Source organism: Felis catus, chromosome F2, assembly GCF_018350175.1.
Source record: "Felis catus isolate Fca126 chromosome F2, F.catus_Fca126_mat1.0, whole genome shotgun sequence".
NCBI lineage: Eukaryota > Metazoa > Chordata > Mammalia > Carnivora > Felidae > Felis > Felis catus.
In genome coordinates this window covers 66852304-66879602 of record NC_058385.1, presented here as the reverse complement: position 1 = coordinate 66879602, position 27299 = coordinate 66852304, and the positions used below count along the sequence as shown (strand labels likewise).

General features: G+C 39.2%; 1 protein-coding gene across 1 annotated transcript in view; it reads right to left on the bottom strand.

Annotated features, from left to right (window-relative positions):
* The window catches only part of FAM91A1 (family with sequence similarity 91 member A1), a 44909-nt gene that overhangs the window by 13188 nt on the left and 4422 nt on the right, over window positions 1-27299 (bottom strand). The window contains exons 2-18 of the mRNA XM_011291452.4: window positions 26351-26435; window positions 24669-24820; window positions 22986-23043; window positions 22217-22284; window positions 21549-21662; window positions 20192-20282; window positions 19553-19615; window positions 14454-14560; window positions 13906-13944; window positions 13265-13377; window positions 12671-12786; window positions 11299-11411; window positions 10855-10941; window positions 8537-8669; window positions 3979-4127; window positions 2547-2681; window positions 2274-2387 (exon numbers count right to left, since the gene is read on the bottom strand). Coding sequence (XP_011289754.1) covers window positions 2274-2387; window positions 2547-2681; window positions 3979-4127; window positions 8537-8669; window positions 10855-10941; window positions 11299-11411; window positions 12671-12786; window positions 13265-13377; window positions 13906-13944; window positions 14454-14560; window positions 19553-19615; window positions 20192-20282; window positions 21549-21662; window positions 22217-22284; window positions 22986-23043; window positions 24669-24820; window positions 26351-26435 — 1737 coding nt within the window. The remainder of the gene's footprint in view (window positions 1-2273; window positions 2388-2546; window positions 2682-3978; window positions 4128-8536; window positions 8670-10854; window positions 10942-11298; window positions 11412-12670; window positions 12787-13264; window positions 13378-13905; window positions 13945-14453; window positions 14561-19552; window positions 19616-20191; window positions 20283-21548; window positions 21663-22216; window positions 22285-22985; window positions 23044-24668; window positions 24821-26350; window positions 26436-27299) is intronic.

The following is a 27299-nucleotide window of genomic DNA, read 5'->3' as shown; positions in this document are numbered from 1 at the left end:
TGGCGAACGCATCCTGTTCTTCGTGCTTTCAACTACCTCCACGTGCTGATGCGGACACTCAGGTCAATGCTTCCTGTTCAACTCTCGTCTGGATTTCAAAATGTTTTCCATTACCGACTAGATAGCCCTACCACCCAAATGTCCCACAGGCACCTTAGACTCAGCCTGCCCCAAACACAACACACATCATCTGACCCCCATCAACCGGCTCTTCCTCCTCTGTTTGCTCAAGCAGGGATATCACCATTCTTCCACCTTCACAAGCCAACCCCCCAGGAATCCTACCCTTCCTCTTCTCACAGCCTTCTCAGACATCTGATCAATTCTATTAATTTTAATTTGTAAGAATTATTGAATCCAGTTTCTCCTTTCAGTACTTATTCTTCTAATCTAGGCTGACTTCCCCTCTTATCGGGACTCCTACACCAAACGCTAATTGGTCCTCTTGCTTCAAGTATCTTACCTTACCCAACCCTTCTCAGCATACTCTCCAAGCTGATCTTCCCAAGACACACTGACCACATAAATCCCCTGCTCAGCACCTTTCGCTCTCTTTCATCAATCTATAGGGTACAGTCAAAGCTCGGTAGCAAAAGGGTCAAGGCACACTACTCTCCAGAGCCTGCCTACATCAAAACACTCGTAAGTAGCTACTCTGAGCCAGGTGCTGTTCTAGGCACTAGGGAAATAGCAGTGGAGGAAAAGAAAAACATCTCTGCCCACAGGTTTATTCATGCTAACCCCCGTGCCTGACCTGGCTCTCTTCTGTTTATCATCCTTCTGTATGCAGCCTGAGTCTCATTTTCTCTGAGTGTCCCCTCAGCCTTTCTCCTTGCCTCAAGGCTGAACTAGGTACTTCTCTCTAATGCTTGCAGCGTAGATAATTCTATTCAGCACTCAGCAAAAAACTGAAACTGGCTGCTTATGCAACTTTTCCCACCAGACTTAAATCCCTTGAACACAGGGACCGTGACTTATTTGTATATCCACGTTAATTAGCACAGAATATGGCACATAACGATTGATAGTTGAATAAACCAATGAAATCTTTATCGAGAACCTATTATGAAACAGAAAGTGTGCCGCACACTTCAGCACATTCTTATTTCTCTCAACAATCCTAGGACTATAAATTGCTTATCTCACCATTAGCTGCTACATTATTTTTTGTTGCTATACAGTAAATGTCACCATCTCCGTTTCATGGGTGGGAAACTAACAGAAGTATCTTCAAAATGTCACACAGCTCATTAGCATGTGAAAAGAGGGCCCCATCACCAGGCATCAAGAAAACACAAATCAAAACTACTATGAGATACCATTCACACCCACCAGGTGGGTTCTAACTTAAAAAGTCAGATAATACCAAGTGCTGGTGGGAATGGAAAGTGGTGCAGCCACTCTGGAAAACAGCCTGGAAGTTCCTTAAACAGTTACACACAGAATCGCCATATGACCCAGCATTTCCACTCTTAACCACATACCTAAGAGAAATGACAATACGGCCACACAAAAACCTATAAATGAACAGTTACAACAGTGATTACTATGATTCTTAATAGCCAAAAGGTGGAAACAACCCAAGTGTCCATCAACAATGAATGGGAAAAACAGATCGTGGTATATTCGTACAAGGGACTTCTTATTTGGCCATAAAAAGGAACGCAGTAATGATTCATGACGGACTGATAACACACTACAACATGATGAAGCTCAAAAACATTCTGCCAAGTAAAAGAGACCGGTGACAAAAGACCACACATTACATGACTTTGTGTGTGTGAAATGCCCAGAAGAAGCATTCTAGAGAAAGAGCGAGTAGATTAGTGTTGTTTGGGGCTGGGGACTAGGGGACTGAGAACGAAAGGTTCGGGAGTTCTTTTTGAGGTAATGAAAATGTTCTAAAATTGAGCTTGATGATGGCTGTGGATACCTGCAACTACACTAAAAAACACTGAAGTGTGCAATTTAAATTGGTGAACTGCACGCTACGTGAATTATACCTCGATAGAGCGATTACATGTATCAAACAATTACGGCCACACAGGTAGCAAATGTGAAGCTGGAATTCAAGTCTGGGTCTCACTACAAAACCCATGTTGTTTCTGGGATTCCCACACTGCCAGACAAAGGCCAGGGCAAAAATCCGTATCTCACCTCTTATGTTTCAGCTTTACAAATTTCAAATCACCGACATCTGACTGTGACTTAACAAATTAGAATCTTTAAAAATAGAAATCCAAAACTGGTTGTTTCAAACAAAGCAACTGTACCTGAATCAAAACTGCCGAATGTGTTAAAGCATCATTCAGCATCGTGAGCACGTTGGACGTAGGGACTACCCCAGGGTCATGACCCCAAGATGTTATTAGTAATCGATCATAACCCTACAGAAAAGAAATGAATGAAGATAAAATGGCATTTAGAAATTTTAAAAAACAAACAAAAACTAAGAAGATCTCAGTTTATATCCAATGCTAAAATGCTGCTTACCAATCTCTACCCTCCTCAAAAACAACTAAAGAAACAAACCTCACACAACATACCTGGAATATATCTGGCAGTTTTCGAAGTCTTGTACCTTTGGACAGTAAAAGAGATGGTGGTCCTTGCCCGGTGATGTAATAAATGTATAGTTTAAACCAGACAGAACTGACTTCTGGGATAGCTGGTCCAATGTGCTGTAATCGTGAAACGAATAAGATAAAGTTGTAATACTTCTCAAAAGCAGCCAAATTTCACAAGGGACCAAGGATGGTCTTACAAACAGCTAATGCCTCACATAAATGCTCACTGCTATTATTCTTGTGAAAATAAATTTTAAATGCTCCATCCAAGCGGTTTCCATGTTATTCCAGAATTGAGAAAGCACGTCTTATCACCGTAATTGGGAGATGGACCCTGGAGGAAAACACCAAGGTCTGAATCTTGGCCTCACCCCCTCGGCTGTATCACCTTAAGAAGGTTACTTCTTTGCTTTTCTGTAATGTGGTGACAAAATATCTACCCTGTAAAGACATTGTACGCTTGCTCAAAAGCGTTTAAAACAGTGCCTGTCAAATAATAAGCTCTATTTCAAAGTCAGTCATTGTCATTAGTCACATGCAATTCCTCACAAAGGGACTATCTAACCTTCCATCCATCATACCATTCCTTCAGTTTATGGATTCCTACTGTGCCTAGAAATCATGTTACAGAACAGGAGGAAATGTGTATACGGGACAGGGTTGGGGGGACACACAAAGAATTATGAAAAAAAAAAAAAAAAAAGTTGGTCAATGTAAAATCTGTAACCACTCCTACCGAACAGAGGATGAATTTGGAGGTGAGGGAGGTGTGCTCACGAGGGCAGCTAGAACAGCAGAGCAACGAAATCAACCTTATTCAAGGATCCCTGCCTTTCTTCTACACCATTAACCTTGCATATCTAGGAAACCAGGCAGGATGCAGCCCTGAAGAACAGCTATGTGATCCCCCCTCTTTGAAATGGCATCCTTGCAAAGTACACAAATACACAACGGATTACGCTGAAAAAGTAAAAGAGCAGCAGTAATTTTCACAAGTCAGTTTTAGAGACAACTAAAGTTCTAGCTTTCAAGCGCAATCTTTCCCGTTTATTTACCATCGTAGCCCCACTTCTAAAACATTTCATTTTTCCTAATTGACTTGATCCCTCAAGGCGATCCAGGCTTCCTTCCGAGAGCACCCAAAACATTCTCTTTAAAATACTGCATTCATCAAGAAAACTTCAACGTGGCACCAATCACGAGATGATACATGAATAAAATGCACCAACTCTACCCAACGAACTGAACTTCTTACAACAGCATAAAATACAAAGCTGCTTACTGATCCCCGATCTTCATATTTGGTATCAGCAAATTGAGATAACACAATCAAACCGGAAAGCCTCTTCTTCAAGTCACCACGAGCAAGTCTGAAATGCCACGGCTAGTGACACTCCAGGTGGCTCTTTACCTGAGGGGTGCAGCTGCTCACAGGCCGGATTTCGTTGGTGAGAGGAGCCATGGAGACGAGTAGTGTGTAATTTTTGTTCAGAACTCTGCTACAAGTTGCAGGGTCCAAACCAAGAAGGCTTTCACAGCGTAAGAGATCCAGAGGAAAACCTGAATTATGATCAAGCATACACATGGAGTGAAAGACTGACAACGTGAAGCAAAAATGTCCAAGACAAAATATTGGTGAAATATTTAAATATTGTAAATGTCTAAAATAAAATATTGCCTTGATATTTAAGCATTGTTTTCACAGAGTTATCTCTATTAAAAATGCCCAATTTCCTTGGAGACCACTAAGACACTTTAAGACTTAAAACTAAGGGTCTTTATTCCCTGGTCTAGCAAGATTAATGGTCTACTGGTGTTCTGTGAGGCCACCTCTTCCGTTAAAAGTATGTGCTTGCTCCACCTTGCCTCCTCTCCATCCCCAGCCACGCCAGGGCAATGGCATATTACGAAGACCTAAGCGCCACAAAAAAAGCTGTCACCTTGCCTCCCCCAATTTCTGATTTCTACAAAGAGCTTCAAGACCAAGTTCTGAGTATGGCATAGGAACGAGTTCCTCAGCTAACAATATGTACCCAAGACTGCCGGTCCGTAAAGCATGAACTCACTCAGCACGCAACAGATTTTAAGTGTTCCCATTCTTGATCCTTTCGGAAAATACCAATTCTGTTTGCCCTCTAAAAAGAGATATTTAAGGCGGAAAGAAACTTTGGAAGGTCAAGTTGGCCCATCTCTCACTCAAGCCAAGAATGAATCAAAAAACACATGGCCTGCTGGAAGGGCACAGAAGCACTGAGCACAACTAGCACCAGGACCTTGGTCTTTAATATCACACCCTAGTATGAGAAACCAGGCTCCTAAGAGAAAAGGCTGATTCCAGGAATGGGACAGAAGTACAAGAGAAGATAACACTGTTTTGCCAGAGAGAAAAGAACTGCGACAAAAGTAAAAAAAAAAAAAAAAAAAAAAAAAAAAAATTTGAAGGATGGAGGCATGGCACAAGAAAACAGGAGCCGGCTTGAAGGGAAACCCAACTGGCAAAATCTGAGACAACTGCAGCATACGAATTAAGAGAGCAATGACTGATTATAAGCCACTGAAAAAAATAGGAATTCATCAATCCATACTGAGAATATAAAAGTATGCCTAGTCCCAGCTGTTACTGGAAGAAATACTGGAATTGGAAAAAAGTGATCAATCTGCAGCCATCCCAGTAAAGAATGGTTCAGACAGGACCATCACTGGATGCTCCATCTGAGAGGAAATACTGATGAGGAGTAGGATACGTGCATGGTCTTCAAGTATCTGCCCACAGATTACTTAGTAGTTGAGGGTGGGGAGAATAATTAACTGTACAGTGGAAATATCAGAAAACACATTAACTGGGTGATCAAAATTCCCATCACAATGGGGGACAGATGGAAATCACATGCATCCAGATGTCATACCCTTAGAACATGACATTACTTACATGATACTCTAGACTTGAGCGCACAACCTGAATTTACTAATCACAATGAAACATCACCTACACCCCAGGTGAGAAACTTTCTGGTAAAACCAACAAAAAGGGACTATATTCTTGAAAAAGAATGTTCTAAAGGACTAAAAAGGTTACAGATTTGTTCCAGAATAAAGGAGATAGAGGAGACACAACAATTTCATGCAGATCTGATCTTAAACCAGATCCTGCACTTCAAGGGCGAAAATGCTATGAAGGACATGATTAGGTCAACTGATAAACTGGAATACAAACGGTAGATTACTGTATCAACATTACATCTTCTGAAGTTGATGTGAGGGCATAGCCCTATTCTTAGGAAACATACCCTGAGAGGAGGCGCCTGGGTGGCTGTCAGTTAACTGTCTGACTTTGGCTCAGATCACGATCTCACGGTTCGTGAGTTCGAGCCCCTCGACAGGCTCTGTGCTGACAGCTCAGCCTGAAGCCTGTTTCTGATTCTGTCTCCCTCTCCCTCGGCCCCTCCCCCGCTTGCACTGTCTCAAAAATAAACACTAAAAAAAATAGAAAAGAAACATACCCTGAAAAATTTAGTGGAGTTAACACCATGATACTTCACTTACTCCCAAATTCTGGGCTGAAAGTAATTATACTACTTTTATTCGTTTTAGTAAATTTAAAATATTTCCAAATAGGATGTTTAAAAAAATAAAAACCGCAGGGAGTCTGTGATTTAATGTTAATGGAGGAGAGAGAGTCCTACAGACGTCAGGAAGAACATCGGGTCCACACCTCTGGCAAACAAAGGAAAGACAGAACCGAAAGCAGCTATAAGACAAGACTGGCTGGACCCAGATGTGATGTTCATTTTGAAGTACAATGAGAGGTGAGCAGTTGGCTTAGGAAGAGGAGAGAAGGGGAAAAGTTCTATAAAGAGTAGAGAAACTTATGTTTAAGTACAACAATTCAAGAGCAAATTTAATAAAATGGAGAAATCACAGCCACGAGTGAAAAAATGATAAAAAAAATCTGAGAGAGGAGAGACTAAACAACAAAAGCTTTAACTGGTACCCAAAACCCGTCAAGTATCAAGCCCACCTCCGAGGTTAGAAAAATAAACTTAACTACTTTCACATAGATGAGGTTTAGGTTTTCCCTTTAACATACATTTTGGTACATAAATGATTAATGGTGAAAAGTTTAGTCCAGATTACTAAGTGAGAGGTCGTTCATGAATAAATCAATGCAAAGCTTAGTGCCTGGGGTACCTGGGTGGCTCATTTGGTTGAGCATCCGATTTCAGCTCGGGTCACGATCTTGCGGTTTGTGGGTTTGAGCCCCGTGTTGAGGTCTGTGCTTACAGCTCAGAGCCTGGAGCCTGCTTTGGATTATCTCTCTCTCTCTCTCTCTCTCTCTGCCCCTCCCCCCCACTCATGTTCTGTCTCTCTCTCTCACTCTCTCTCAAAAATAAATAACATTAAAAAAATTAAAAAAAAAAAAAGCTTAGTGCTCAAGAGAGGTTAATAAAAGGGACAGAGCAAAAAAAAAAAAAAAAAAATTCAAGAGACATGGATTTAAGTCCCATTTCTTCCACTGACTGATCATACAGACCATAATTTATATGGGCGGGAAATCTGACGGAGACAACCTTCAATTTCTTTATCTATAAAATGAGTTAAACTTGCCTGGCCACTAGCACCAACATCCCTGCATTCTATCGTGAGCACGGAAGGATGATATATTTTAAGATGGTTACAGCAGAGTATTTCAAATACTCTAACCTGTTATCTCCATAAGTCACTAAAAAGTCCCGGTAACTTTTGCCTACAAAGACATCTTCAAGATTGTGCTGCTCATTGCTCAGGTCACATGATCTAACATTTGGTAGCCAAAAAATGGTTACTATTAACAAACACTTACGAGTAAGTGCTTTGGCCGCTTGGCATTTGATTTAATATTCTCAGTTTTAACTATTTACGAACAATCTCAAAAAGAGCCCCAGCATGGGACCGTTCCTCTTTCTGCTCACGTCTGTCTCTGCACCCGACACGCAAAGGTTGCAGAGCCCAGTCACAGGAAACTGAGCGTGTCCAGCCTCACTCAGCTCAACCACCTGGCAGCTTCGCGGTCACCTCCACAACCACTTTTGTGGAGTGACAACTGATTCCATCCTTAAATTTTTAAATGGAGTTGAAAAGAAAGCCAGATGCTAGTGAAAGAAGTAGAATGAGAATGGATGTCACTAAGAAACTCGACAGTTCTTGGCCAGAAAACAGAACTTTCAAGTGAATGAAAGAATGAGTGAGAGTAAATATTATCGTGGTGCCAAGATTTCACAGACTTCCGAGATGCAGCTCCTGCGAATGTCTGAGGACCTGAGCCAAATGCTCTTCACTGGTGCCCGGGCCACGTCATCTTTTCAAAACATATATTCCTGGATGGCGCTGCACAACGCACGACCTACCATCCACTGACCCCCAGTTTGGGAACCCTCGTCTATCCCAACACTGACAGCGCATGCCAGGTGATCGCCACAGCAGGGCTCATCACAGATTACAAGTGTCACTACTTCTTTTACTCTTTAAAAAGGTTCTCCGTCTCTTTTTTATTTGTTAAAGTAAAATACTTTAGTAAATATTACAGCAGCATTTCAATAGGAAGCTCCTGTTTAGTATTTTTATACAATGAATCTTTCACTCGTGAAATTTTATGCTTAAAACAACTACATTTTGGCACTTGTTCACCCCTCAAACTGAGGCCTGTTCTAAATTCTGTCCAGCCACTTAAACAAATTAAACACTCCAACCCTTCTTATAGGTACTGAACAGATTTAAATGCTACAAATACTACAGTGGCACATAAGAAAGGAGAAAGAGTAAAATAAGGTAAGAAAGAGTTCACGAGCAAAGAAATTCACAAAACAAGCCTTTAGTTGCAAACTCGACATGCCATCTACACAAAATGTATTAAATAAGTGAGCGTGACCTGTTTAATTTCTTAAAGAAGTTCCATAGGATCATGTCTTCAAAATCAAGTACGTTTATCATACCATAATTGGGCTGGTCTGGCTGTGCAGTTTGTGCAACTAGATCTTTATTATGACGCAGAAACAATATTGTGTTTCTCAGAGTAAGTGCATGATCAAAATATCTCTGTGCTTCTCCTTCACCAGTGCTCTGAACCTAAACCAAGAGAAAATAAGTTTTGCAATACCACTCTCAAACCATTCATCCTACTATGTAACCATACAGTAGAGATATTAAGACATTAAGAATCAATAAACCACAAATTTGCCCAGGCAATACTGAAACATTAGCTTAAATCTCAGTTGAGTTTCTATTTGAATACATCCTTGAAGATGATAGAAATTATCCCAGCAAGTAAAACTAACAAACCAAATAATGTTAAATTACACCATTATATAAGTTGTATGTCTCACGTATGATTCAAATGGAGTGCTTAAAAAAACTCTAAGATCTACATTCTACATTCTGCTTCTTCCAGAAGAGTACTCCAATCCATGGTCACCAATTACGCCCCTAATTCTCATCACCGTGTCCACAGTTCTGTATCACTGGCTGCAAAGCTCAGTGGAGTATGTGATTCAACACGGCTGTTTCAACGCTACTAAATATACAGCTTAAATTCATTCAACGAGGATTCACTGAGTCATTACTCTGTGCTATGGATGACCTGTCTAGGATGTATGGATTGAATAGTGGACAAAACCGCTGTGCTCACTGGACTTCATTTTAAAGCATGTTCTTCTGACACTGAGTCAGGTACTTGTTCCATACGTAAAAACACACATATCCCAGAAACAACACACGAAATGGAAAGACAGGTCTATAGGGGAAAATGATTAAATTAGATCTGCATTAAAAAATAAGATAACCACTTAAGCCTCATCAAGATGAAGCTTCTTAAAAAATAGCTAAGATGGGGCGCCTGGGTGGCGCAGTCGGTTAAGCGTCCGACTTCAGCCAGGTCACGATCTCGCAGTCCGGGAGTTCGAGCCCCGCGTCAGGCTCTGGGCTGATGGCTCAGAGCCTGGAGCCTGTTTCCGATTCTGTGTCTCCCTCTCTCTCTGCCCCTCCCCCGTTCATGCTCTGTCTCTCTCTGTCCCAAAAATAAATAAACGTTGAAAAAAAAAATTAAAAAAAAAAATAGCTAAGAAACTATTTTTAAAAACTAGACTTCAGACTAAAAGGCCTTCCCAAAAATAACTATGTGATATAAGAGAATATAGATATATAAAAAATAAAGCAATCTTCCAATTTGCTAAACGTGGTAAAAGACTAGTGGAGGTGAGAAAAATAAAAGTCAGAAAAACAGAACTTAGAATGTGCTAGAAAATAAAAAATTTATTGGCAAATTTTCCAAGATAATACACAACAAGAAATGGGGTTAACAAGGTGTTAAAAGTATTGAGGGAATAATGGATGTATAAAGGTAACAATAAGAGACCAATTAATAGCAAGGATTATCTCAAATACATTTCTGCCCTAAAAAAAGGAAAAATTTATGGAGAAGGAAGAGTGAAAAATGTCATGGTCTTTTTCTTAAGATATAAAAGATAATGGAATCATAAAATCCTCTAAGTAGCACATTTAATACACAGAGTTCACCACTAAAACACAAAAGGTACCAAAATTATTAGTCAAGTAACAGATTCAGCATATAAACTATTTGTAGAGAGGAAAACAGAGGACAAAAACAAAAACGAAAACAAACACACACAACACACACACACACACACACACACACACACACACACACACACACCCCTCTACCACACCACAACTACCACCACCAAAAACCCAAAAAACCTAGGAAATGGAAACCCCCAAAAGGGCAATCCAGATTTAGAGCTAAGGCCAAGTAGGGCTGTCCTCATGGGGAAGAAGGAGGCTAAGAGCATTGGCTGAAGTCTTCCAGATAATAAAGGGGATGGTGAGAGTGGACATAAACATGATACCCAGGGACACTGTTTCAGATTTAAGATAAGGGGAACAAAAACTTCAAATAAAACAGCTGAAAGGAGATCTTGGAAAATCATACTAAAGAAAATTAAAAGCTATTTTAGAAAAACGTAATTCAAAAAATTACATAGACTATTTCTGTACCCCATTTCATTAAACCAAATCACACTAAGTGATAGATAAGGTCCACAAATCACTTTTTAAATCACAAAATCTGTTCATCCACTTGATATTCTAAAGTCTAAATGACTGTTGCAGTATTAAGGTGAGGAATTAGGCAGGAATGAGCAAGAATATATGAAAACCTATACAATCAATAACTGATGTTGTATCAAGAAATGGTTCCAAATGCCCTGACATCCCATACTGACCAGTCCAGATTTACCTTTTCTAGTTCTATAAGAAAGCTGTCCAGAGACTCATCTGACAGTTTGCCAACTTCGAACATTGTGACAGCATGGCTTTTCAAGTTCTGTAATACAGAAACAAAACAAAAAAACTTAAAATGGACCTTAAACACCTTACATGAGTCTACTGTTCATAAGCCCTAGTTTTCTCTTCTTATATGAAGCATTAACATCTCACATTTATACTATGCTGTCTAATATAATTACACTTAAAAGTGAGTGACATGGGAAGCTGAGTCTTCTGATTACAGAAGTAACCCTCACTAAAGAGTTACTATGCTCCTCTAAGGAATATAAAACAAAGACAGTTGCATTTTGCATTTTTAGGAATTAATCTAATTCTTAAAAAGGGACCTAAAAGCATGAACTATTTTAATTCTAATCTTTAAACACTGTCATATTTAAACAAGAATTTGACTTACTGGTGAAAGATTTCCCATCATTAAAAAGGCAGTGAGAGTTGAGTCAAAGAGAAAAGCAATACGCTTTGTATATCCTGTGGACAAACTCAAACTGCTTACACTGGCTGTGTCAGCTAGAAAAAAAAAAAATCATAATGTAAAATCGAGTAAATGAAAATTATTCTTTGCTTATCATTTAGAATGAGAAAGTATTTCTTTTCAACTTTGACGATTAAAAAAATTACATAACTAAACGTAAGCCAATATTGCAGTCCCAAAAGGTCCCAGTCCCACCTATCTCGAACTAAAAAAGGTTAAAAAAAATTTTTTTAAAGGTACTTGGTAGTAAATTTCTTTTGTTGTTGTTTGTTTGAGAGCAAGCACGCGTGCGAGCAGGGGAGGGCCAGAGGGAGAGAGAATCGCAAGCAGTCTTCACACTCAGTACAGAGCCCAAAAGCAGGGTTCAATCTCACGACCATGAGATCATGACCTGAGCCAAAATCAAGAGTCGGGACACTTGACTGACTGAGCCACCTAGGCACCCCTATAATAAATTTCTTTCCTTCTTTTTTCTTTTATGTTTTTTATAATTTATTCATTTTGAGAGAGAGCGAGCAGGGGAGGGACAGAGAGAGAGGGAGAGAGAATCCCAAGCAGGCTCTGTGCTGCCAATGCAGAGACCGATGTGGGGCTAGAACTCACAAAACTGCGAGATCACAACCTAAGCCAAAGTCCAAAGTCGGATGTTTAACCAGCTAAGCCATCCAGACACCCCTATAATAAACTTCTTAAAAGCCAATAATAAACCAAGACTTGATAACTGACAGAACATTAAGACTAGCTAGCCTAAACTCTCCAGATGAGTCACCTGGCTCAGGTAAGAGACTGGGGTTAGAATGAGAGCCTATGCTGTGCTCCCCTCCCCCCACCCAAACATAAACCACATGCAGCCCCCTCGTCCATTAGCTTTGCCTCCCCTTGTGCTTGGCCCATACTGAGGCCTTCCCTCACTCACCAGCTGGCAAGCTATTATTCATTTTTAGCCCAACTATCCTCCTCTCCAAGAAAGCTTCCTGAACCTCTCTAGGCAACAAGGGAGCACTTCCCCTCTGCTCCCACAAGCACCAAAACACTTCTCACGTTGCTGTGGGTTTTGTGGTTATCCTGTCTTCTCTCTCCCTAGACTTAATTCTCAGAAGGAAGGTACCATATTCTTGTCAATTTTATACCCTTAAGACCTAGCACAGTACCCAGCATATGGGTAAGTACTCAACGACTATGTACCAAACGAATGATACCGAGAACAAAGCTAGGAGAGTTAACTCTGTGAGTGTATGTATAGACACAGGCCATCATCTATAAACACTCTAAATTAAAGTGAGTAAGTGCTAACCTGGATCTTCTTGACTGTTAGTATCTGTGTCAGTAGCCGATGAAGCTTCTTGTACAGGACTCCTACTTTCCCCACCATCCCATGATAGCAGCATCTTTTGTGGATCTAAAGTACTCCTATTAACGAAGAATACATCCACATTTTAAAAGTCATATAAATTATCTTCTATAAAAATAGCTACTAAAGTCAGTACTCAAATTATGAATATCCATCCCAATCCAGTCTTATGTTCAAGCCTGAAATTGAGACGTAGCCCCCAAATGCTCTGCCCACATACAGCAATGGTTCTTAACTAAGACCCATGGACAGGCTTCAGGGAATTTGAGAACTCTTTAAAACTATATGTAAAATACTAAAACGAACAAAAACAAAAACAAAAAAACTGTATGTAAAATACTGTATTTACTTTTCTCTGGGGAAAGGGTTCTTGTTTTCATCATCCTAAAAAAGATTCATCACACAAAAAAAGTTTAAAAACCATTAATATATAGGGTTCACCTCAACTGACAGGTTGGTAAGTAAAATTTTTGTACATAAAACAATATTTTTTCCTAAGAGGAAACTCTAATATCTCATACTAAATAAATGAATTACTTTAATCTGTTTACGGATGGAACATTCTTCCACGATGAATGAAGCTGGTCCAAATTTATTACTTGTCCCTTCTTATGGGCAAAGCCCAATCGGCAATACATTGAAACAGCATTCTGGAAGGAACAGAAAGGAAATTAGCATTTACAATGAACCAGACATCAGAATGTTTGTAGAGAGAAAATATAACCATGGACTATGCTTACAGTGATCCTCACACATTTTCATCCCATAACTAGAAAAAGCCATTTTTCAGTAGGCCTGTTCATCTGCTACGGTCTTCACATCCGTAGAAGAGCGAATGCTCCCAACCCTCAGGCCTGCCGCTGTCTACGAAGCAAGAGGCTGAAGTGGTGCAGTTTAGCAGAAGTTGTTGCTTTAACTGACCTCCTTACTCCTTACTAGACACTGATCACTCTGCTTCCTGCGTGCACAGGAATGTGAGTGCCGGCTTTCACTGCGTGGGGTGAAATTCCACTTCAGGATCCTTATTTCTTTCTATCTTTGCAAGGACCCCTTTACTGTCCCCACTCCCTTGGAGAGCGATAAGAATCTCACTGTCTCTATCTCTCAGTAGCTTATCAATGGCTTATAATAAAAGCCATTCAGTATTTATAAGTAAAAAGAGTATAAAAATTACATACCTTAACCAAAGATAAGTCTATTTCAAGGACATTTGCAAGCTGGAAGATAAAAAAAAATTATTTACATTCCTAGAATTATCAATATTACACAGCTTGTAATAAACAACTGAACCATAAAGAGCAAAATTTTAAGTTAAGAATAACTGAAAGACTGAATAAATTTTGAAATCAGAACTTTCTCCTTTCCTTATGTCTAAGATGTTTAGAGTAGTAGGAGTCTAGATAGTGACCATAACAATGGAAGATTCTTTTCTCTTTGAGTTTCATTTAAAATAAGAAAATGCCTATATCGATCAACAGCCTACAATCCTTTTACCAAGAAGTCATATAAAAAGTTATTTACCAAATTATGTTATTACTAAAAAAAACCTCAGTATGTCTATACAAGAAGTAACATAAGAACAGTGACGTAAGTATATTAATGGTCTATGATCTACCATGTACAGATTCCAAAAACACTTTAACCATCATTAAATAACTTTATTTCACACAAAGATTATTTTATAACCTCGAGGCCAAGTCATTCATAAAACACTGTTCATGCTTACCTCTGCAACATTAGTATGCTCATCTATTGAGACAAATATCTTGTAAAGTAGAGTTTCAAAATAATCACCTTGCACCCGATTCATTACAAAACCTTCAAGAGGAGGAACTAAAACAAAATAGACTTAGTTTAGTGATACAATTTTATAAAATAAGAAAGCATAATTCAAATATCTACTCAAAAAGAAAAACCTCTACCTTAGAGATTGAATTCAGTTTTTGATTTTATCCACTCCACAGCAAGTTCTCTAAAACCCCCAAAGTTAAGGACATTTACAACCCAGTCTACACAGAGGACTCTGACAGTAGAGCACAAATCCTACAAAGAGTTAATTTAATTTAATCCCATGGAACTCTCAGATTACTGAGGCAAAGGAAGTGCTGGAGGACACGAACTTGGTAGAAAGGCAGGGGCACTGGGGCTGCTCCCGCCTGGGGAAGGCTGCAATGGGTGTGTTGTAATGCCTGAGAGACAGCAGGGGTGACTAGGCTAAGGCAGAAAAGCAAAAGACTGAGAGACTATACAAAGACTGCACTGGCTGCCTTTCTCCCACCATCCCCGCTCCATGCTGAGAAGAGAAGAAATTCACCTGCACGACGGCCACTTTTACCAGCAATCACTAATTCATTCTTTGGGGCTTTCTTTCTATACCCTCTTCAGTGGCCTCAGTATTAAGAAGGGCAAGACCTTCTTCATCACAGGAGGCAGCCTAGCAGGTGCTGTTCACCTGAAAGTGGATTCATACTCATTTCTCTCCATCTCTTTGGTCCAGAAACTCTAATCCAATTTACTAGAGCACTCTGCCCAGCTGATAATAAAGAGGCACTATGCTTTCCTTTACCCTTCTCCACTGTGCACGTTTCCCTTGAAAACATCCTGGGAAGGAAGAGTATTTAGGCCATCAAAGGACTTGGGGGTCCTGTGTCTCCTGGACCTAATAGCATCTATTGCACCCAAAACCTAAATTATTCCTAACAAAGAGAAGACAAAACTTAAGTGGTCAAAACGAAGACGTTGCAAAAAATCACAATGACAGATTATTCACTTTCTAGATCTGGCTCATGTCACTTTTTTTTTTTTTTTTTTTTAATGTTTATTTTTGAGAGAGACAGAGGCAGAGCTTGATGAGCAGGGGAGGGGCAGAGAGAGAGGGGGACACAGAATCCAAAGTAGGCCCCAGGCCCCTGAGCTGTCAGCACAGAGCCCAACGCGGGGCTTGAACTCACCGACCGTGAGATCATGACCCGAGCCGAAGTCGGATGCCCGACCGACTAAGCCACCCAGGCGCCCGTCAGGTCATTTTCTAATTTAGTGTTACCTATAGTTCTAGTCATCCAAGTACTAACTCTTTTCCTACACTATCAGCTGTGTGGATAATAGCAAACGTTTACTGAGCACATACTAAGTGCCAGACGACTTCCAGGTACTTGACACACACAATTTCATCTTATCCTCTTAACCTCATGAGTTGTCTAATACTATACCTCTGTATTTCAGAGACGAAGAAACCAAGACACTTAAGAGGTTACAAACACAATTTACATCTAGGTAAAGAGATACTGAATAGTCTCCAATACAAAGTTAAAAAAAAGTATGAATTACAACACACCATCTGCGTAAAACAAAAACCATACAAAAAAGGATATATGCATACATGCCTATGTGCTTAGCATACTTTTGGAAAGATAAACAAGAAATTTAGGAGAGCCACTGAGAGAGTGGCCACTGAGAGAGAAACTGTGTAGCCAGGCACAGGGGTCAGAAGCAGATGTTTTTATAATCTTTTATAAATTTAAAATATTATATCATAATATTGCCTACTCAAAAATATATTGAAAAAAATCAAGCTAACATACACAGAGAACAAACTGGTGGCTGCCAGAAATGAGAGGTGGAGGATGGGCAAAATGGGTAAAAGGAATAAGAAGGTTCAAAGTTCCAATTATAAAATAAGTAAGTCATGGAGATGTAACGTACAGTACAGCAACTATAGTTAACAATGCCACACTGCATATCTCAAAGTTGCTAAAAGCGTAGATCTTAAAAGTTCTCACCACAAGAAAAAAGATTTCTGCTTTTATGTGTGGTGATCACCACACATCATGACTCATGTCATCACCAGACTCATGATGATCATTTCACAATATATATAGCTATCAACATTACAATTTACATCTGAAACTAACAGTATGTCAATTATATCTCAGTAAAGAAATAACAAAATAAAAATTTTAAACATGTTAATAAAAATTAATAAGTATAAAGAAAAATACCTGAGAATAGCCTAGAAAGTTTAAAAATAAAAAAACTCACAAGGAAGGCCTGGCCGTAACTAATATATTTAAAAAAAAATTTTTTTAAGTGTATTATTTTTGAGAGAGATAGAGACCGTGCAAGTAGGTGAGGGGCGGAGACAGAGGGAGAGAAAGAGAATCCCAAGCAGGCTCCACATTGTCAGCGCAGAGTCTGATGCAGGGATTGAACTCATGAACCGTAAGATCATGACCTGAGCCGAAACGAAGAGTCAGATGTTTAACCGACCAAGCCACTCAGGTGCCCCTGGCAATAACTAACATTAAAGATTATTTTGAGTCACTGTAATCAAAACAATATGGTATAAAAATAAAAACAAATCCGTGAAGACAAAAGACTATCTGAACTAGCTCCAGTGGAGAGGGGAATTCAATGTATGACAAAAGTTACATTTCCACCCCGTGGTAATGGGTTACTGAAAAAACAGTCCTGGAATCCCAAATGCTATTGGTTTTCCAAAGAGAAAAAAACCAAGTTGGACCCTTATTTCACATCAAATACAAAAATAAGCTCCAACTATAGGTCTGAATTTGTATGACAAAAGTTTTTAAGAATTTTTAGACTATTTACATATATATGTGCATATATGTGTACATATATACACATACACACACACATATACATACACATATATCTTAAAAGTACTCTATTCAAGCATAACAGAAATCTAGAATCTATAAGCAAAAGGGAAGACATAAGTCGAACAAGTATACAGTTTGATGAATGATGGACTAAACATATTTTAACAATAGACCCTTTAGGGGCCCCTGAGTGGCTCAGTCAGTTAAGCAACCAACTTTGGCTCAGGTCATGACCTCGTGGTTTGTGAGTTGAAGCCCTGCATTGGGCTCTGTGCTGAGAGCTCAGAGCGTGGAGTCAGCTTCAGATTCTGTGTCTCCCCCTCTCTCTGTCCCCCCACCCGCCCTCTTTTTCAAAAATAAACATTAAAAAATTTTAAAAAACAATAGACCCTTTAGTGACTATTCAAAGTATTTGTCTCCCCCAATTTATTTGTTCCACCAACCACAGTGCTTGTTTTGTTCAAACACAGCTGAAATGCTTTCTCTGAAATCAACTGCAGGCGTCATTTGTGCTGAATCTGATGGCTTCCACGTTGTCAAACTGCTTTTCATAGGTTATTACAATTTGGTGAACACTGCATATTCCAGGTGATAAGGAAGGTAAATTCAGCAGTAATAAGAGCCTGAGTCTGTCCGCACCAGCAAACATTGCTAGACAGTAGGTAAAGCATGGCAGAACCCATCACTGTAATGGAGTAGCCATCCACTTGGCCCTTCTCTGACTACATCTTTTAAATGCACTTAGTGCTAACGTGAGTCAATATTCAAACTATAAGTCAACAGGGACTGAAATGAACTAACCAAAAACCTATCTTTTCAGGGGATTCTCAAATGAGTCAATATCAGTTGATCGATGACAGTAAAGACTAGAGTAATGCCTTCATATTTTCCCATAGTGACAGGAAACCACTACCAGCCCTGTCCTCCAGAAATCTCTTCCTTGTCAAAACCTTTCAAATTGTAAAACTAGTATTTTATTTGCTATAGCATCAATTATATAAACAAGAATTAGTATCTCATTACTTTCTGATTTTCTTTCCAAATTTAAAGAATTCATGTATGTACATGGTTCAAAATCATTTATTAAAGAATCGCAAACACATGGTAACACAGATAAAGGTCAGGATACAATACAGCATGATAACCTGTAAAGATTCAACACTGACATGAGGGAGTATTTCTGCAATAAGCCCCTACCATCACTCAAAGTCATTCCCTGGAAATTCTTGACATTTATATTTGATTACACAAATATTAAGTATCTTAGTATGGTAAAAGATACCAACAAATAAGAACGATAGCTCAGGGGCGCCTAGGTGGCTCAGTCGGTTAAGCCTCCAACTCTGGATTTCGGCTCAGGTCACGATCTCACAGGTTTGTGAGTTCTGGCCCCACATCAGGCTCTGTGCTGACAGTGAGGAGCCTGCTTGGGATTCTCTCTCTCTGCCCCTCCTGTGTTCCCTGTCTCTCAAAATAGATAAATAAACTTAAAAAAAAAAACACCATAGCTCAAAGATATGCTGGGAAACATAAAAACATACCTGTAACACACAACCTAAATTTGTTAAAAAATCTAACCTATAGGAAAAAAGCTTCACTGTGTTCAAGGATGTTAAGCACATCACTACTACAGGAAAAAAAAAAAAAAAAAAGAAAGAAAGAAAAAGAAAAATTATAAGCAACCTAAATAACCAGCAATAGGAGAATGTTCTAATAAACTGATACATCCATAAGGAAATACACAAGAGCCTTAATATTGGTTTAACTTAGGGAATGGATGAAGGATGAAGGGAGGAGTAGATAAGGACAAAAAAGATGACTTCAACATGACAAAATAAGACAGGTATGTGGAGTTAAAATAATAGCTATGATAGGACTGAACATCTGTAAAAACAGTTATGCACTGAACAAAGACTAAAAGGACATAAATTTGCGAAAACATTAACCTGATTTAGGATGTGAGAAATTTATTTCAGACTTCCATTATTTTAACATAGCATGTATAATAACGTGAAGATAAAAAATAAGGAATTTAAATAAAACCACCACAATGTGTTACAACGTAACAAAAGAGAAATGTCTTTCTTTGAAAGATTCTAACATCATAGATCCTAGATTATGTGTCTAATTTATTAGGGTGATACATGCAATGTGCAGCACCTAGTAACCATTCAAAAAACCCTGGAAAGTGTTAGCATATACTTACCTGCTATACAACTGTCATCAGATATTGGTACATCCAGATAAATAAATCCTTTGTTATATAAGCCTACAGAAGCAAAAGTAGCTGTTTTAGATGGAATACTAAACAACAGTAAATTTAAAAAGAAACCAAAACTGGGGCGCCTGGGTGGCGCAGTCGGTTAAGCGTCCGACTTCAGCCAGGTCACGATCTCACGGTCCGTGAGTTCAAGCCCCGCGTCAGGCTCTGGGCTGATGGCTCGGAGCCTGGAGCCTGTTTCCGATTCTGTGTCTCCCTCTCTCTCTGCCCCTCCCCCGTTCATGCTCTGTCTCTCTCTGTCCCAAAAATAAATAAACGTTGAAAAAAAAAAAAAAAAAAAAAAAGAAACCAAAATTGATTCCTGATTTTCTGCAAAGATTCTTACAACTGAATACTAGGTAAAGGAGAAAAAAAATAAACAGAAGAGGAAAAGAATTAAAGTTTTCAAATCTGTTTCCTTCATATGCTCAGAACTACAAAATTAAAAACATTTTTTTATTTATGATTCATTTGTATAAATTTGCAGTGTATGTGAATAAAAGACTGATAAAAATTGCTATTAATTGTTGATGGTTTAAAATTAGTCTTTATGTTGACAAAAGACCACTTCTACTAACCACTTACTATGTACTACATTGTAATCTAGTGATCCAGACAGCTGAGGGCCTGCATCGATGATCTTATCAATAGCACATTTCTCAGGCAAAGTGCATATCTAAGAAAAACAAAATAATTTCAATTAAATTCTGTCCAAATTAATTTATGAGTCTCTTGAAATCTCTTCATGTTTAAGTCAAGGATTATCATGATGACTATTATATATGATTATATATTATCTATTATGTATGCTTATAAATATTAGGTGCCATTAGCTAAATGTACTACATATTTTTTTTCTCTTATTGCTCTGGAATTCAGAAGAAAAACCTATGCACACAGCTGTCGATTAAGGTGCCAGAATATGCCACCAACAGAATCGAGGACAAATTATAAGTACCAATATTTGCTGATAAGTAGTGTTACCTAATAAATACCAATATTTAATCATCTTCTTTGAATGGGAATCAGATCCATTTGCTGATTCTGAATCTCTCAGGTCACAAGTTTATTCAAATTCCACACGGCTATTATCAGCACAGGAAGTACATCACTATAGCTCTGTTCTCACACTGCAGCAACGTTTCTAAGCCTTCTGCTCATTGGATTTAATCTGTCCTCTGAAGTAAAATAAAATGTAAACTGAAAAAAAAGTCCACCTGCTCACTTCCATTTCTTCAACCACAGAGAGACATGACCTAGTCTCTAGGCCCTCTGGTCCACGGCCCTGCCCCTTTACCTCTAACTTAGCATCTCTTCTACCATGCGTAAGGCTTACCTCCAATGCGGTCTGACCACCGGGAATATCACTTCCCTTGATCTTGACACTATCCCTCATCAAAGCACCTACCTCGTCAGCACAGCACTTCAGCAGAGTGATTAAGAGCACAACTTCCATAGCAAACTGCCTGAGTTAAAATCCTGGACGTTCGCTACCACTGTGACTTGAGCCGTTACCTTACTTCTCTGTGCTCACTTTCCTCCTATGTGAAATGGAGTACGAATAATATACCACTCTGGGGTGTTGTAGGAATCACATGAGACGCTATAAAAGTGCTTGCAGGAGAGCCTGGTGGAGCCGGCACACAGCAAGTGCTCAAGAAGTGTTGGCCGGTGTCATGGCAGCATCACATCACTTCACATGAAACTTCTAGTTAAAGTCCCCAGATTACTGTACATGGACCAAGTCAAGTCTTCCTCATTATTAAAGAGTGTCTTTCAAACCCGTCCATATGCTACCCTACTACAGTCATTTAACTTTGAACTTAAGTTTAATTTTCTCAGGAAAACCAAACGGTGTTACTTCTCAGAAAAATTACAGAACTATGATGAAGAATTACAATTTAAAAAATAAAAGTCATGTTTAACTTCTACAGGGACCTACCTTTATGTCATCTTCTGTGATATACCCAGCCTGCACCACCCACCAAGCCTCTATGGCAATTTCCACCGGCTTCACTGGCAAAAGATCACGAGCTGTTTTCCTTCTGAAAAATTTCTGCAACGGTACAAACATTTAAGAATTTGCAGTCAGCCTGAAATCACTACTTTCTTTTTTATTGATCACAGTGTAAGACTGTTTCCAACAGGCTAAATATCTTTTTAAATTCCCATGTTTCAAAATCTGAAGTACTCTAGATGTACTCAATAGAAAAAGTTTCAAAGTAAATTACTTCAAAACACAAATCATTAAGTCTCGATCTAAATCCAGAAATTCAAAGGAAATCTAGGAGGTGAAAACAAATTTGAAAAATGTGTACTCATTTCAACCATTAAGTGAACCCTGGGAGTGGAATCAGCAGGTAAAAAGACCAGCAGAGCAAAATTGATTTTTAAGAATAAATGTTTTATTCCTTAAATGTTTTAAAATTCAGTAATCGCATAAGCATAACCTAGAGAATACCGAAGGGGTGTTTTTGGTATTATTTCTGTATTATGCATATTTTACTTGATCGAAGAAATTCAATTCATTATTTTTACCACTTAAAACAATTAATGAGACTGTATGATAAGGAGGAAGAAACGAGAAAGGAAGGAAAACAAGAAACTCACTTTTGATGACCGACACTGATTCATCAGATCAATGTACTGGTTTCTTCCTATGCCAAGGAGCCTTAGACCTGAAAGAAAGCCTTTCCTTTAAAAACACGTAATGCATCTTAAAATGCCAGGACACTCAGGTCTTCTAGGAAAAAAACCCTTGGCTTTTGTTCACCTTTTGGTCACTGATTGATAATCAATATCAAATTAAAAGGAATTCTCAAACGAAATATAAAAGAAAACCCAAACTGGGAAAGATGAACTCAAGCTGACACTTGTGACAATGTCACATGGGCCAATTTTTACAGAGCAGAAGCCCTCCCGACTTCAGGAAGTCAGGACATCCTTCTCAGCAAAAGTTTCTTCCTACACAACAGAACTGTGTCACATGTCAGATACACACTTCCTCAAAATGAGCATAACACAGCAGGTTGTATTAGTAACAACCGTGTGTCAATGCTGCAAAACCACTGTGCACAAATCTTCTTCCCTCATTCGGCACACAACACTGCCCAAGCATCAGAAAGAATTTCACTTTCTAGAAATACTGAGATTAGTCTCATTTTTCTCCTTCTACCACTCCAAAATATTCCTCATAGACATTTAGACTGCATCTTACACTTGACTGGTATAAAACTGATAAAACTCCTATCAACAGTGTTGCCTGCTGTTCCCATGTTTCGAGTGTTTTAGGTTAAAAACACACATGATGATACGGACTATAGCATGCACGCAGAAAGACAGACTCTAATCATTACCTTCAGCATAATTAAATACTTACAGTCAGCAGCAGTAAAATTGGGCAACGAATCATAACTTTTCTCACTGTTCATAATGTCCTTTCAAAAAAAAAAAACAATTAAAAATCCTAAATGCAAAATATCCTTGGATAAAAATTTGTAGAAACATGTATTACTACAGCCAAACAGAATAATAATTAATTATTGGCACGAAGCCCTGAGATTAGAGTTTGCAACCTAAAACACGCATGCCACACTGTGGTACTCACTATGTGGTTCGAACCTAGTAACTGAAGATTAGACTTTCAGGTCTGGATTCTCACAGCACTCTCTATGAACCCCAAACATTCGCCCTGTAACCTCTGCCCTCTGGAAGCTGTGCCAGGAATACCGCATTTAGAGCTCTGGGCTCCAGCCTCTCCACACCTCACACCCAACCCTAGAGGCGTACCCCGAAACAAGGGGCATGATGGTTCACAGCTCCATCAATATGCATCTGAGACATGCGCTACCAACCAAGATTTTAACCACTTAGTCATCTCTGCTCCTACGAGACCCAACCAGCAGCAGAGTTAAACGCAGTATCCGGCTTTTTTCAACTCCCATCTGTTTCTCCAATAACAAACCAACTGTTTACTGTGGAGATAGGGCCCATTTTCAGCCCAGCAGCTATACCCCATGGTGTCAGAACAGAAACCAGAGAGCAACAAGCACGTGGATGTAACCGAAAGCGGGTAACTGAGGAAAAACCTCCCTCCATTTTCTCTCCTAAACCTTGTGGTCAATACCAGCAAAATAATAAAGAGACAGCCATAACGATGCTACTTACTGATTAGCTACCGCCTTCATTATGCTGCCTTGGTTCTAGTGAAAAGGAACTGACAGAAACCTGGGCTGTCAGGCCTCAATATTCCTCTAATATTTCCTTCCGAACGGGGACGCGGGAGACGCAGGACAGCATAAGTGCCCGTGAAGAAGGGGCTCAGGGAGAAAAGCAAAGGGAGATCTTGCAAAGGAAGCCACATTGGAAAGGAACCTCACTGTTACTCGTAGGTTCCCAACTCCTTTAGTTCTAGGCTTCTCTCTGCTCTGGAAGCGGTGAGTGGGCCCAAAACAGCAGCACTCAAATAAAATTAAGTAGCAAATGAATACTACATAAACATTGCCAATCTTTACATGCAGCTCACTTAAAAACAGTATATAACTGGTATTTAAAAAACTGCTTTTGGAGAAAGGCTAACATCTAAAAGTTAATAATAAAGGAAAGAAATTAGAGGCCGGGACTAGAAACATATTTCTGTTTCTGACACACGTATTGCATCATTAATTCTTTCTGTAGTCAGTGAAGAGTTAAACACATTGTTTTTCTGAGCCCGGTGGTCAGTTCCATCACCTGCATTTTCCACCTTCATCATGTGTTAAAAGCAGTCTGTTTTATAGAGACGCTGCTAACATAAATCATTAATGCTACAATAGCACAAAGGGTCAACAAATGCCTTCGAGAACCCAGAAGAGAAACAGATACTCTTCCGCCGTGAACACCTGGAACTTCCAGCAGCTGCTTAGATGAGTGTGGCGCAAGCGGTTAACTTGTTACGAACACTCCCCTCTCTGCTGTAAACTCAAGAATGATGGCCACCGTGGCCGAGATGTGCAGAGCCGGTCACTGTCGGCAGAGTCCCTGACAAGTAGCCCGGGATGGCCCATGTACACTGCCAACTCACCTCCATGATCCCAGTATAATATGAAAAGGGTGTTATCCTCAGGCCCTTCACCATAATATCTGACAGATGGTAAGGGTACAGCATGAGATGATCGCGACTGTACTTGAGGAGCTCCTCATAGTATTTGCGCTCATCTTTCTTGACATGTTTAACTGGGGAAAGAGAAATTATCCGGTTTTTGTCAGGTGTCTTACACTTACATATAATTACAAATGCAATAGGAACTACTTCATAAACCAACCTTAATAAAAAATAAAAGCACAGTAGTTGGAAGAGAGCAAACGAAACACTCCAAGTTGGAACAAAGAAACAACTAGGCCACAAGAAGCCCCCTTCAGAGTACACAAGCAAAGTCTGTAACAGGACAGAGAAGCAGAGAACTAATTCTTACCAGAGCAGAAAGCACAGAAAGTAATCATGGAATGTCCCCTCTGAAAGATGTAAAACGCAGCCTGTAATTCATCAAATCCCTTACTCTGTGACTTTACAAGAGAACCAAATTGAATGGTAATTTTCAAGGAAGTCTATTTCAAAAAGTTACTGGATAGTTTGTTTCTAAAACGTAAAAAACACCTCCCGCTTTCACAAAATGCATTTAAATAAAAAGATTCTCTCGGAAATACTGTGTTTAATATGAGAGTAACACATGGAGGGGAAGACCAGCAGGGAAATAGACCAGACTAATCAAAGTCATCTGACAAATAAAAAGCAAACAGTTAAAAAGAAAGTTAAAGAAAACAAAACAAAAACAAAAACATGGAACCAACTCTGCTTAAAATTTGTTTCAATAATTACAGAAAGAGTTTTCATTAAACTCGTGTGGAAAATTTATGGGAAAAAACCCACAATACTCAAAATCAAAATCTATTAAGAACTAATGTACTTCCCTTCTGGCTTATATTCTCACCTAAAGTGAAAAAACTACCATCTGAGTTGAAATTAATGTTGTAAAGGTAAAATGAATCTATAAATTATACTCTAAAAAATAATTTTAATCAGAACTCGAAAGAAAAATCTACTTGCTACTACAAATTATTGGTGAGATGGGACAGTACAGAGCTTCTTAATTTTTTTTTTAATGTTTGTTTATTTTTGAGAAAGAGAGAGAGAGAGAGGGAAAGAGAGACAGAGACAGAGAGAGAGACAGAGACAGAGACAGAGTGCGAGCAGGGGAGGGGCAGAGAGAGAAGGAGACACAGAATCTGAAGCAGGCTCCAGGCTCTGAGCTGTCAGCACACAGCCCCATGTGGGGCTCGAACCCACAAACCGCAAAATCGTGACCTGAGCCGAAGATGGACACTCAACCAACTGAGCCACCCAGGCACCCCAGTACAGAGCTTCTTAGAGTGTGTACATGGAATACTTTCAGTACTGTGAAACATGTACTGAAAAGACAGGATGGGGCACCTGGGTGGCTCAGTTGGTTGAGCGCCCAACTTGGGCTCAGGTCATGATCTCCCAGTTCATGAGTTTGAGCCCCGCATATGGCTGTCAGGGCGGAGCCCACTTCGGGTTCTCTGTCCCCCCCATTTCTGTCCCTCCCCCATTCATGTGTGCTTTCTCCCTCTCTCTTTCAAAAATAAGTAAACATTAAAAAAAATTTTTTTTAAAAGATAGGATTAATGAAAATGGTAAATCAGCAATAGTCGTTTCCACCTCAATATAAAAATGTCTCTACTTACCTAAGTTATTTCTGTATCGTAACTGATTGCGGATACTATACAGAACAACCTGCTTTTCATATTCTCTCTGTGAATTTCCAAGACTCTAAAAAAAAATAAAATAAAAAATTCAAATAGTTTTAAAAATAGCCTCTAAACTAAACAACAGTACTTTTTCCTCATACAATTTCAAAACCACTCCCTCTAATTTTATCCTCATACTTCTAATTTCCAGAACTGAATACAGAATATTTTCTTACATGTTATTATACTAATTTTCATGCTATGACATTAGAGCAAAAATTCAATGTGTTTATTATTTTTAGCCTGCCTTCCTTAAAGGACTTACTGAAATTACCTAAAGTGCTTATCAAATAAAAGAGCAGTCTGAGAGCATACAACTTCATTAACAAAAAACTAAGTTCTATTTACAAAGACTTTGTTCCTGATTGTTTCTAATTCGTGTGTTGAATAGACAGATGGATAAATGGACGGATGGCTTCATGCACCTACATTTTTCTAAAATGTAAGACTGTCAACAAAAGACCTTGTCTGCTAATTGTTTATAGCTGATGGCTATAATTATCAAAAATTAACATTTCTGGAGAATGTACATTTCAAATGTACCTCTAAATGATAAGATAACTTCTTAAAAACATCATCTCCTTATGGCCTCATTGAAAAATATTTAGGGGCGCCTGGGTGGCTCAGTCTGTTGAATGTCCAACTCAACTTCAGCTTGGGTCATGTGTTGGGGTTTGTGAGACTGAGCCCCATGTTGGGCTCTATGCTGACAGCGTGGAACCTGCTTGGGATTTTCTCTCTTTCTCTCTTTCTGCCTCTACCTACCCCCACTCGCATGCACGTGTGTGTGTGTGTGTGTGTGTGTGTGTGTGTGTGTCTGAAAATAAACATTAGAAAAACTCCAATTTCAGAATTTTGATGTTTTTTAAAGAGCAAAAAACTTTCC